This window comes from Aureobasidium pullulans (genome assembly GCF_000721785.1).
Source record: "Aureobasidium pullulans EXF-150 unplaced genomic scaffold scaffold_5, whole genome shotgun sequence".
Lineage (NCBI taxonomy): Eukaryota > Fungi > Ascomycota > Dothideomycetes > Dothideales > Saccotheciaceae > Aureobasidium > Aureobasidium pullulans.
Genome location: NW_021941025.1, coordinates 618,547 through 630,689, shown reverse-complemented (window position 1 = coordinate 630,689; position 12,143 = coordinate 618,547). Strand labels below are relative to the sequence as shown.

Here is a 12,143-nt window from a genome sequence, read left to right as displayed (position 1 = left end):
GAGGTCGCAAGGCGAAGGATGGAGGCTTCCAAAAGTGAGTGGATTGTGAGGGTTAAACGGCGCGATTGCGGGCAGTCGAGGGCAGGGTCGCATATTGACAAACGCAGCAGCTTCTGCATGCACGAGCTCACAAAGGGGGGGCAAAAAGCACAGAAGTGATTCTGGACACAGGCCATGTCTCTGTCGGCTGAAGCATTGTCTACTCGAGTACACAGGGTCTTCGGGTTGTCGAGGGTCTAGTTGTGCTCGCGAAGTGTCTTCGGACTCGAGCGGTGATTCCAGGACAGGCAGCTCCGCAAAAGTCCGAAGATTTGGCCAGCCTGAAGGAAGCCCTCGGAGGCCTGACTGGCGGACAACTCAAGTGAGCCGACTTTGATGTCTTGAGTCGAGCAGTGCATAGATAGTGAAGTGTATTATTGACGTGGCTAGAGAATGAGGCCAACGGCCGACATGAGATGTGATGGTCACAGGGTGCTGCTGGTCGCTATAGGTGGAGTGACTTCTCCAGAACATGTCGTGACTCGTCACGGCGGGGCACGTTTGGCAGGCAGCGGTCAACGAGTGATGGAAGCACAATTGACGCTTTAATATATCATGGCTCCAGATCTCAACTCTCTGCCTCCATCACCAACCCTAGGACGCACGCCAGACACCATGACAGGCAGCGAGAACCATCCGTCGCCGCACTCGCCGTCGCTCTCGTCGCTGCAAGCCGCTGCAGCCATCAATGCCGGCATGCGCAACTCAACCTCCCCTCGCACAAGCGCCACCCAGCGCAGAAGATCCAGTCTAATGACAAACTTGCATCTCAATGATGCCCAAATGCCCGCTCCCGGAGAGATGCAAGATTCCCACCACCACCGTGCCCCCAGCCTGGGTCAGATGCATCAAGAGCTGGAGAACGAACAAGAGGCCCAAGTCAATAGACTGCTGCACATGATAAGAGTCCAACAAGACCAGATCGATGAACTGCATGGTGATCAGCCCGCTACTGCCTCTTCGCCCGCTGTCACGGACTCCGAGAACAGGCCTCGTACTCTGTCAAGCTCGAGCAGACAGCAGCCAGCACTGCCCCAGCGCCCCGTCACATTATCGCGACACTCATCCCAAGCCATATCCGTCACCAGTGGTCCCCGAAGCAGTAGCAGATCTCCTGCCCTCCGTCCTGTAGCCTCACCGTACGACAACCAACGCGAGGATTGGCTGCTCGGTGCCAACCGTGATGAGAGTGCTTTCTACCAAGCAGAGACGCAGATGTTGACCCGAGAGAACCAGATGCTCAAGGCCCGCATCCGTGAACTTGGTAAGTTCATCTAAACATATACCTGGCAAATACTGATGCACTTCTGCAGAACGTCAATTGGCAAATCCCGAAGCTTCTCCTACTCACCATCAGCCACCCACGCCTCACAGTCCCGCCGTCATCTCTCCTCTGACTAGCCCTCCTATCGTTTCTGAGCCTGCTCGTCAACCTCAGCAACACCCATGATTTCCATTTTCTGACGCGTCACGATTCGCATCGCATCTCCAGCAAGGAAAAAGGCGTTATCAGGAGTTATCGGCCTAGGTACAACACCGCCGACTATTGCTTCCATATTCATCTCTTCATTCTCTTCTTTTCAAACTGCTTGTTGTCGTGAATCCGTATTTTCTGACCAGTTTTGGGGTTTGTGTCGTTGATCAGACAATCACAGCTGAATTGCCCCTGTCGCCTAGGGCAAGAACAGCATTTCGCTATCTCTTGCTGTGTCTGCCCTTGTCTGGTTCCGCATAGGTTCAAGAACCAAAACGACTGCTCCGCAATATGTCAGTCCAAATGAGACACTGGGGTGGGTAACAACGTCTTGTATAGGTAGACTCTCCCACTCCAGACGTCGATATAGGGCTCCAGCAACAACAACATGCAAGCCCTACACGTGTTTCGCTGCCGAACTGCAAACACCCATCAACTACCGGCGTTCGCTTCTTGCCAAGAATCAAACGTTTTCAATTTGCCTGCGTGGACTTTTGATATGGCCGTTTCGATACCCAACTGATAGGCATAACGTTCACAACGGTCACCGCAAACTGCACTTTCTGACTGGTCCTTTTCCATCTCGACAACAATCCGACCCTGGATCTTCAATCTTGTATGAGGCGAACAACGTGCCTGGGCTTGATTTGATCCAGCGAGATCAAAACGTCTACCGGCGAGAATGTCCTGGACACTCAACATGTCTTGTGTTATCTCTTTATGCTTTATCTGTTGTGGTTGTTATATAACCATGAAGCCTCCTGTCTAGTAATTCTCTTTTCTCAGGTCGTCCACTAACTAACAGTCTATCCTAAGAGCCTCGCCTGGTGCGTTGCTGTCGTCGCCAAGTTTCGAATCATCCTTAATATCTGTACCTCGCCTTAATCCTTAATCATGAAATTCTCCGCCACTGCTATTGTGGCTTCTGCCCTCCTGCTCCAAGATGCAGCCGGTCGTGGTATGTTGATCCTCTTCTCAATCGAGTCTTGTCCAATGCTAACATTCATCAAGTCATCGAACGTGCTACTGCTACTCCTGTCAAGAACACTGGCAAGCGTGGTCTGTCATACAACAACCCTGCTTACACCATGCCTTTCTCCCTGTCCGGTCAGAACTCGCAAGTCTCTTGGGCATACAACTGGTACCAAACTCCTGGTAGTGGATTCAACCCTGCGCTTGAATATGTTCCTATGCTGTGGAGCAACGCTTCCGACCTTCTCAGAGATTGGCCAACCAATGCACAGGCTGCCATCAACGCTGGTAGCAAGCATCTTCTGGGCTTCAATGAGCCTGACCTTTGCGTCGCTGGCGCTGGAGCCTCTTGCATGGAAATGGACTATGCTGTCAAGGCTTGGAAGCAATACATGGAGCCTTTTGCTGGCAAGGCACTTCTCGGCTCCCCTGCTGTGACCAACGGAGGTTCGCCCCTCGGTCTGACTTGGCTTTCGAACTTCATGGGCAACTGTACTGGCTGCCACATCGATTTCATCAACATTCACTGGTACTCGAACAAATGGGCTGGTGCCAACTACTTCAAGCAGCAGGTCCAAGCTGCTCATGCCATGTCTGGAGGTCGTCCCGTCTGGATCACCGAGTTTGGTCTTGACAACAGCGACGGCACTTACACGACTGCTGAGCTCCAATCCTTCTTGGAAGAAGTCATGACCTGGATGGACGAGACCGACTATGTCCAACGCTACGCCTACTTCATGGACACCACCGGAATGCTCATGAACTCTGCCGGTACCGACATGAGCGACACTGGCAACATGTACAACAGTTACCCCGAGGTGAGTTCTCCCTCTTCGACAGCTGTGCTGTCATCTTCCTCATCATCATCTTCGACGGCTGCGCCGTCTTCCACCTCCTCTTCCGTAACCTCACTCGCTGGTTCGACATCGACTTACGGTTCCTCAAGGATTACGAGTGCGACGACTAGTTCGTTGACAACCATTTCTACCAGCAGCAAGGGTTCTGCCGCTACATCGACTACACAGAACTCTTCCTCTTCCACCAAATCTGCCTCCCCTTCATCGACCACTACGAAATCTAGCGTCGGTACATCGACTTCATCGGCTGCTGCAACAGCTTCTGCCGGCATTCAAATTCTCAGCGCCTTTTTCGCCGACAAAGACGTCACCACCGCTGCCAGAACTGCTTTTGTACAGAGTGGCAATCTGGTCGTCAACACGTATACTCTTGCCTCTGCATTGTCAGTGTCTGACCCTTGGTGGGGCACTGTAAAGACAATCTCGGTCTTGTATTCCTACAACGGCGCCACCTACATCTTCTCCCAAGCCGAGCAGACCGGCACCTACACAATCACACCCTCCACCATCGCCGCTTCTGCAAAAACACCTTCCATCGCAGCTACCCATGGCGCAACCGTCAACATCATCGGTATGGTTTGGGGAGCACAACAAATCAAAACCGCTAGCGTGTTCGACCGCGTCGACTATGAGCAATCCACAAACTGGGGTTTCCAGATCACCACCGCACTATTCGGCGTCGACGGCTTCTGGGGCCATGCCAAAGTTGGCATCATTTGGTACAAAGATGCACAGGGTGTATTGAAATCTCTTGTCAGCAAAGAGAATGGATGGGTCAAGTTCTAAGAATGAGAAGCTTGATTTTGACACATCGTACTCGTACTCAATCAGTACAATAATGTTTAGTAAATACACACTAAAAGTAATAGAAGTAATAGAATGATAGTTTCGAAAGAAGAAAGCTAGAATTTGTCTTTCATCGATGATCTTTGCGACCCATGAATCGAGTGTGTCTAGGTCAGTCGGTGAGATGAGATTGGGTTATTGGACCAATCTAAAATAGAGCTAAGTAGAGTACCAGAAAGAAAAGGTCTTCGGAGATTCAACCCGTTGACATTGCCCCTGAATGTGTTTGCATGTGAAAGGACAGGGTGAGGGTCTTCAACAAGAATTTCCAACGGAATTGCTTCCGCGACTGGAGGCTTCAATCAATGACGCGCTTCCTGGCAACCGCGTCGTCGTTGCCAAACCACTTTGCCCTCTCTTCTTTCGAAAACCAAGATCAATGTCCTCATAGCCCAAGACCGCAAGACCATCACAATCACAGCCATTATCGCATAACGCACCACACCCGCACCAATGCGTCTTTCAGCAACCCTCCCACTACTTCCCCTCGCAGCTGCCCTCCCCACCGCCCACCCAGACGCAAACGCAAACGCAAAACCTCTCCCCTTGATCATCTGGCATGGCCTCGGTGACCGCTATGATGCCGACGGAATAGCAGATGTCGCCGCCCTAGCCAACGAATTACACCCGGGCACCCTCGTCTACCCCATCCGCGTCGCCCCAGACGGCAGCGCCGACTCTCGCGCCACCTTCTTCGGCAACCTCACCACGCAAATAAACGACGTGTGCACCACTTTATCCTCCAATACCTCTTTCTCCGCCAACAACACACGCATCGACGCCCTAGGGTTTTCACAAGGAGGTCAATTCCTCCGCGGTTTGGTGGAGAGATGTCCAGGCATAGAGGTTAGAAGTCTAGTAACTTTCGGCTCCCAACACAACGGCATTGCCAAGTTCCAAAACTGCGGCACTTGGGATTTGGTTTGCAAAGGAGCCATGGCGGCGATCAAAGGAAATGCATTCGGGGATTGGGTACAGGGCAATATCATCCCTGCTCAATATTACAAAGAGGTCAACGCAACCACCGGAAACCCCACCACCGAATACTTGGAAAAAAGCAATTTCATCGCCGATATCAATAATGAACGCGCCAACAAGACAAAGGAATACAAACACCGTTTGGCCAGGCTCGATAATTTCGCAATGTACGTTTTTGAGGACGACAAGACTGTTATCCCCAAGGAATCCGGATGGTTTTCTGAAGTCAACACGACGAGTTTGGAGGTCACTGCTTTGAGGGACAGGGAAATCTATCAGCAGGATTGGATTGGGTTGAAGCGGTTGGATCAGAAGGGTGCGCTGGTGTTCAGGAATGCTAGCGGTGGACACATGGATTTGAGCGAGAAGGTGTTGACGGAGGCTTTCTTGGATTTCTTCGGACCGGAGAGAAAGAGTTTAGTAGAGGAGGTCAAGGAGGAGGTGGACCAGGTTATGGAGAAGGTTAGGGAGGGGGCGCAGATGGTTTTTGAAGAGCTGTAGATGACCCGCCGGAAGAAAGACTCTAGTGTCATTTAATCTATCCTTGCATCACGTCCATCTTTTTCAACCGTTCCTCTCATCCATGCTCGGTCTGGTATCTTTGCATGCTTTCGGATATGCCTTTGGTCATCAGCATGAGCATTGATAATCAGCATCAAGTACTGAAACCTTCTGCAACAGTGACCCAAAAGCGACATGACTACATCTGCCGTGTCGGGATCTCATCGTCCAATACTAGTGGTCTCGGGCGCATACACTCTAACCCAAACATCACTAGAGAAAGGAGGACGTCTCTGCTGCTGTTGCTTTTCCTCAAAATCAGTATCTCTGCACCACTAACCCACCACTAAACCCTTGACCAAGGAAGGGGTAGAAGAAGATCCTCCCGTCCAACGTAAGAAAATAGGGAGGGAAGGCAGGATGAGGAAAGAGTACACCACACGACCTTCGACGCAGGAGTAGTAGGAGGGGGCAGGAGGGGGCAGGAGTGGGTCTAAGGAATAGGAGGGGAAATGTCAGGAGGTGTAGGACTCACAGCTACCGCAACATCATCAAGTTCATATGAAGAAGCCGAGTTTGTAGGCGAGGTTCCTAGACTAAAGATGTGGTCGCAGATGCGGTTGAAGAGGTGTTTGAAGAGGTGTTTGAGGGGATCGTAGAGGCACATTTTTGGTGACTGGGGAGTGATTATTAGATAAAGGAGTGTAGTAGTCGGGGATAAAGGAGGAAGAGAGGTAAGGGAATAAAGGAGTTTAGTAGTAGGGAAGGGGATAAAGGAGTGTGAGAGGGTGGAAGAGAGGTTGGAGAGTGGAAGAAGTGGAAGCAAAAAGACTTACCGGCAGAAATGTTGAGGCGTGGAATTGGATACAATGGACAAAGCCAGTAACATGGTCACGACTGTGCATTTCCTGCAGGCTCGTTCCATGATATTATAATCAACCGCTTCTTACCTTGACATTCCAAAAATTCCATCAGCTTCCACTATATCTGCTTCTTCTTTCCCTCTCCATCTCTTTCTTCTCGAAAAGCTCTAATTAAAAATCCCGGAATGCTTCTGAAGGACCCGCGCGTAAAGTCTTGCTTTGTCGTACTTGTTCTTTCTCGCTTTCAAAGCCGCGACTATCGCGAACGAGGTCGTCGTCGCCGATAGGGAGATCTCTTTGCTTCGTGATGGAAAGTGAGGGATGGTTTAGGATATTTGAAGTAATGCAACATTGTTCGAGCAGTTGCCGATTTGGGATGTGAGAGCGAAGGAAGGAGGTGATTGTGATTGCCGGCCTGTCCCTGGTTTAGGGTCTTTGAAGAAGGCACCGAGAGATGTTATACTACAACAGACCTTACTTCTGTCTCCAGAATTCGAAAGCGATAGTCTGTCAAGATGCAGGATGAATTTGAGATCGGTGTGTTTGTCCAAAGAGAGGAGGCAGAAGTGGTGCTCACAATGGATATCCAGTTATGTGTAAAGATGATGTTGCTTTTTGGCAGAGTATGTGTGGGAAGCGATTTCTGTTTGGGATGTCATATGCTACAAAACATCTCAGAACCCGGGAACAAAGGCGGAAAGCTCAGAATCCCATTAACTTACACCGACTTCCCTGGTCAAAGGACTTTTGAAGTTTGCTCATTGGTCCCGATAGTATATAATGAGCCGACGAGTGCCCAGGGCTCAAGCGTTGATGATTCCGTCCCTCTCTTCAGCAATACTACTCCGGAAAATCATCGGGCAGTGCGATACAATCGGAACGGCTCAAATGCTCGTCACCCATTTATCGAATCGGATCTCTGAGGACAAAGAGATTCGTTGTCCAGATATGGTCCTCGGTTTGGTAGCTTTTGCTGCAGTGGATGTACAATAGAGAAGGCCAGCCGAGGTTTCCCCGTTGGAGGGGTCTTCTGAAGCTTCGGACTTCATCTCTTTCCTTTTCGATCTTGAACACTTCCCTTCCAGCGAGCATAGGCTGGACTATATACGGAGCCCGGTACGAGGTGTTTGTAGTATATACATAACCATGGCCTTGGAAGTTGGAACCCATGCTGCCATTACCATCATGGCTCCCAGCAAGACAACTATGACCATCACAACCAGAATTGCCATGGCAGTCCATCTGTCAAGGCGCAAGAAGCGCGAGCAAGTCAAGCGTGTTGCATGCTAAGTTGAGATGATGGGAAGTGCAGGATTGAAGTACCGCAACAGTGTATTCGGCCGCGAGGCTCACGACGAAGGCACCGAGATTGTCGAGATTGTCGTCCCTGGCAGGAAACTGGCGATCAAGATGGCCAGAGCGCAAGAGCAGACCAGCCAGGTCACCGCATCCAGTCAAGCCCTCGATGGATCTCTCACAACCGCTAGACGCTCGGGGCCGTTGATCAGCGTGATGCTTCGTATGAACGGTGAGTGCTTCTCTTTCTTTGACATCTATCATTCATCACCCCTTTGAGAAAGAGAAGAAAGAGAAGGTACGCTATGAACGAATTTCTAGCGTGAACTCAGGTGGAGAATGGTATAAGAATACAATCGCTTGAGAGGATGGAAGTCTGCAGTCGGCATCAGGCACGTCAAGGATGGGATGAGTCTCACCGGTGTATCCAAAGGTCTTTGAGATACTCGGGAGCTCAATATGTAGGCGGCAAGCACCTCGTGGTCGATGTCGCTTCCTCATGAGATGAGCACCGGCCTTGGGGTTCTCAACGAGTCTCAAGCATGCTGCACATATCGACAGCGACATGCTCGGTATTTCAGCAGGCACAAAGACAAGCTCCAGCTAAGCCAGAATATCTGAGGCACATTGTATAGTCAGCTATAGTCTGCATCGAGGGATGAAAGGTCTCTTCTCTGGTCTCAGACTTGTCTTGCACAGGTTTCAGTCTCGGACTCAGCCGTCTCAAGGCATCGCTCTGAGGGACATCATATATGCTGGCCTTGGTCTATATTTTCAATGATACATCTCTAGGAGAATGGGTCTGTCTCGAGGGAAATTGGGATAGTGTATGTTGTTGGCCCGGACGACACCCTGCACACGGAAGCACAGACCAACCGCACAACAAGCTCGCTTTCACCACAATACTCGACTCTCACACATTCAATCTGCCATCCGATCTGATCGCGCAGATTCTCCTCTCCATATACCAACCTTCTCTCCTTGACACCTCTCAATCACCCCATCACAGCGCCCTTTCTTCACGCGCAAACACATCCACAACTATTCATCCGTTCCAACTTCCACCATGGATAGTTTCGGCTCCCACGAGGAGCAGCACAGTGTTGCTCAATTCAACCTACCCAACTCGGACTCGCGCAGCGCCAACATACACAGCCAGGTCACCGACATCGCCGTGGAGAAGTTCTCTCTCCGGTTCCATGACTTCATCGCTCCCAACCCCGCCAACTCCAACGCATCCATCTGGATCAAGGGCAGCAAGGCACCTGTCAACGATCTCGCCTCGATCGTGAGCGAGGGCGGCACAGTACAGCGCAACGTCAGAGCCGACCAGGAGGTCGTGGCTTACACCCCTCTCGTGACTGCTATCAACTCAGTCTGCGCTCGTCATGGTCTCTTCCCGATTACTGAATACGATCTCATTCATCTTCAGCGTGAGCACTGGTTCGACGCCTTCGCTAAGCAATTCTTGAAGAAGTATCGTGCGGAACGTAGCATCGACTACATGTCGTTCTACGATATGAATGCGGTGACGGGTGACCGCATGGTACTGCTACTTGAGGCTCTGGAGTTTGCCAGAAGGCTTCCCAAGGTCGCGCTCGGCGTAGTAATCCACAACAATGGCTCACAGCCATGGGTCACCTTGTACCCGTGCCCCATGTCCGAGAGCCCCATGACTGCCTGGGTTCTGGTCGAACCCAACTCCACTGGAAACAGGTACTACGGTATCGGTGTTATCACCACTCAGCAAGTCAGCGAACCCGACATGGAAGAAGAAACTGAGCATGCTGCACCCACCCCTGCCCCTAGAAAGACTGCAGCGCGTATCTTAGCCCTACAGGCACCCCTTGCCGCCGGCACCTCCATCGACGACATCCTCGACAATCACCCAGAGCTGGTACATTACGTCAACCTCTTGAAGGTTGGGCTGAGACTCAGTAACAAAGACATTGCGAAGCGTTTGGGCTTTGACTATTCCAGCGTTATCGTCAAGCGCATGACTGTCGCTGTCGATTACATCGAAAGTGAGTTCGATATCGATCAGAACTGCTTCCGCACCCTATACGACCGCGAGCGCAAGGCTGCAGAGGTAGCAACCCGTGGCAAGGATGAGGCGTCAGAAGAAGCTCTTACAGCCAACGAGGGCAAGATTGCGCAGGCCATGGCCTGGATCAAAGCCGGAGGTCCTCGCCCGACACGCACTACTGCCGGCGCTCATGCCGCTCCTTTTGGTCGGGGCGTTGCTCTACCCCCAACCATGAACCCTGGTCCTTTTCCCAGGTCCTACACTGCTCCTACCTCTCGTTCCGTGACTCGGGATGCCACTACGGCCTACCATAGTGCTCCACTCGGCTACGCTCCTGCCTCCCATCTTCCCCTCGACCACCAACATTTCTCCGATGCTCGCGGCCCTGCTGTCCAGCGCGTCTCCACCGGGGCCAACTCCACTGGTTTCGCTTATCAAGACTTCCAGGGCTCTTCAGACGCCTCTAGCCACAACCAAGGCTCGCAGATGGAGATCGATAGAAACGACCCCCGAACTCCACAATAGGACCAAGCACATCAAACGTCGTTTTCGCCATAACGTGAGAAATTCGAAGGTGGAGAGGTCGTTTCGAGATGGGTTTCAAGCAAGGACACTCTTGCTGACATGCTTACCAAGCCATTGGGTCGTGGCCAAAAGCGCCACTGCTTCCCTCCCTTCTGAAGACATCCGGCCTGTTCCTTTGATTTACTCCTCACGACTGCCCAGCGGGGAGGCAGCCTTCCTCATACCACTCTCATTGCGGCTATCTACCACATTTCTTCACCTTCTTGCACAACAACCGGCCGACACAACTCTGGTTCTTACTCAGTTTTTTCATCCTGCGTTTCATCATAGAGCGACCATCAGCTTGATGTCAAGAGAAAGACCTCGGGTGAGAGACACCTGCCTTTGCTTTCCGTACACCATACTCAGCTCAGTCAAAGATCTTGGAGCTTTTCTTGCTTTGCCCGTTCACGACACAAACACTCGACGTCGTGAGCCGAAGCTTGTGTCGATGGACATCACGGCCTTTACAACCACTTTCCTTACCACTGCTTGATGCCAAGTTTGCTTTTCTTCCCCACTAACAATTCGCATCGATGCCAGCCCATCTTGGTACCTTTGCACACATATTTTCCCACTATCACGGTTACTCGACGTTGGTCTTTTATATGGCGGCTGGTTTTTGCGTCCAAGATACCCCTATTGCAAGTGCGTTAATCAACTCTGTCTTTACCGAAGTATGTGCGTTGTGCTATGCGTTAACTATACGACCCGAGTGCTGGCTTATGCTCGACTGGACTAGTATCTCTACTACTTAGCTGCTTCCCCCTTGTGATTACTTCTTATGATCTCACGCCTTAACGCTTGCTGCAATCTAATATCATACTTGATACAAGCGGCTATCTATTATGGCATATGGGTTGTAGCGCTCATATTATAGCTACTAACTTAGTAGCATCTCGGAACTTGTTCCTGTTAACGAACACGATCTCCTCTAGATCCAGCGTTAGCCGTGATTTGCGGCGCCTTGAAAAAGCAATCCATTCAAAGTTACTACGCCGAGGCCTTTATCGACCACTTCAGCTTCGATAAGATCGACAATCTCATGGGTGGCCGCATGGTCCTTCTGTTGGAGGCTCTGGAGTTTGTAGGCAGACCGCCAAAGATCTTTCTCGTCACCAGCATGGCTCACAGCCTTGGGTTATGCATTACCCCTGCCAGGTTTCTCAGTGCGAGAAGACTGCCTGGGTGCTTGTCCAGACTAGCCCTACCGGAGACAGATACTATGGTTTCGGAGGCGCTGTTGCTAGATATATCAGTAGATTGCACACTTGCTGGAAGGAAACACATTTCTTACCGCCACGAAAAGGTGTTCACACCGGAGCACGAAGTGGGTAAATTACCCTTCCACCCGAGCCTGCCAACTAATCTCGCTTCTTTCCGAGCGTGACCAAAGGAGGTGACCATGCTTTCTGCAGTCAGACTCCAAAGACTCATCACCATTTGTGCAGCTGATATAGGAGACAAGTCTGTTGAGCAGCCTAGAGACTAGGTGCGAAGCTCTCTTGTGAGTGTTGCTTTGGCCGCTCGTCCAAGATAGGTCATAGTCGATTGGTCAACCAGAAGCTGTTTCTGTGAGCACTCGTTCCCCTGATCAGAGGTTGGCAGCAAAGGTAACAGCTCAATCGCCTCCCGCAGACCGTTTAGACCAATAAGCAGCTCACAAAAAGCATCCAGGTCACACTCACTGCTTTAAGAGAGTTCTGCCCCGCTGCAGAAGAAGCCAT

General features: G+C 51.1%; 4 protein-coding genes across 4 annotated transcripts; all 4 read left to right on the top strand.

Moving 5' to 3' along the window:
- Positions 1-840: 840 nt before the first annotated feature.
- On the top strand, positions 841-1,317 carry M438DRAFT_269349 (uncharacterized protein; the record flags this gene model as incomplete). Its single annotated transcript, XM_029900320.1, has 1 exon — positions 841-1,317. One exon carries the CDS (start codon positions 841-843, stop codon positions 1,315-1,317), a length of 477 nt encoding a protein of 158 aa, XP_029762656.1.
- A 1,090-nt stretch (positions 1,318-2,407) lies between these two features.
- Positions 2,408-4,128, top strand: M438DRAFT_373037 (uncharacterized protein; the record flags this gene model as incomplete). The annotated part of the gene is made up of 2 exons (XM_029908392.1): positions 2,408-2,471; positions 2,525-4,128. 2 exons carry the CDS (start codon positions 2,408-2,410, stop codon positions 4,126-4,128), a joined length of 1,668 nt encoding a protein of 555 aa, XP_029762655.1.
- A 400-nt stretch (positions 4,129-4,528) lies between these two features.
- Positions 4,529-5,720, top strand: M438DRAFT_343918 (palmitoyl-protein thioesterase 1 precursor). The gene has a single exon (XM_029905095.1). The coding sequence runs from the start codon at positions 4,642-4,644 to the stop codon at positions 5,665-5,667; it is 1,026 nt and encodes a 341-aa protein (XP_029762654.1). The 5' UTR covers positions 4,529-4,641; the 3' UTR covers positions 5,668-5,720.
- A 3,172-nt stretch (positions 5,721-8,892) lies between these two features.
- M438DRAFT_363650 (uncharacterized protein) lies at positions 8,893-10,616 on the top strand (the record flags this gene model as incomplete). The annotated part of the gene is made up of 1 exon (XM_029907661.1): positions 8,893-10,616. One exon carries the CDS (start codon positions 8,893-8,895, stop codon positions 10,375-10,377), a length of 1,485 nt encoding a protein of 494 aa, XP_029762653.1. The 3' UTR covers positions 10,378-10,616.
- Between the last annotated feature and the right edge of the window lie 1,527 nt (positions 10,617-12,143).

Bases quoted from the DNA above. Each gene is read 5' to 3' on its own strand.
- M438DRAFT_343918 (XM_029905095.1), top strand. From the start codon at position 4,642: ATGCGTCTTTCAGCAACCCTCCCACTACTTCCCCTCGCAGCTGCCCTC.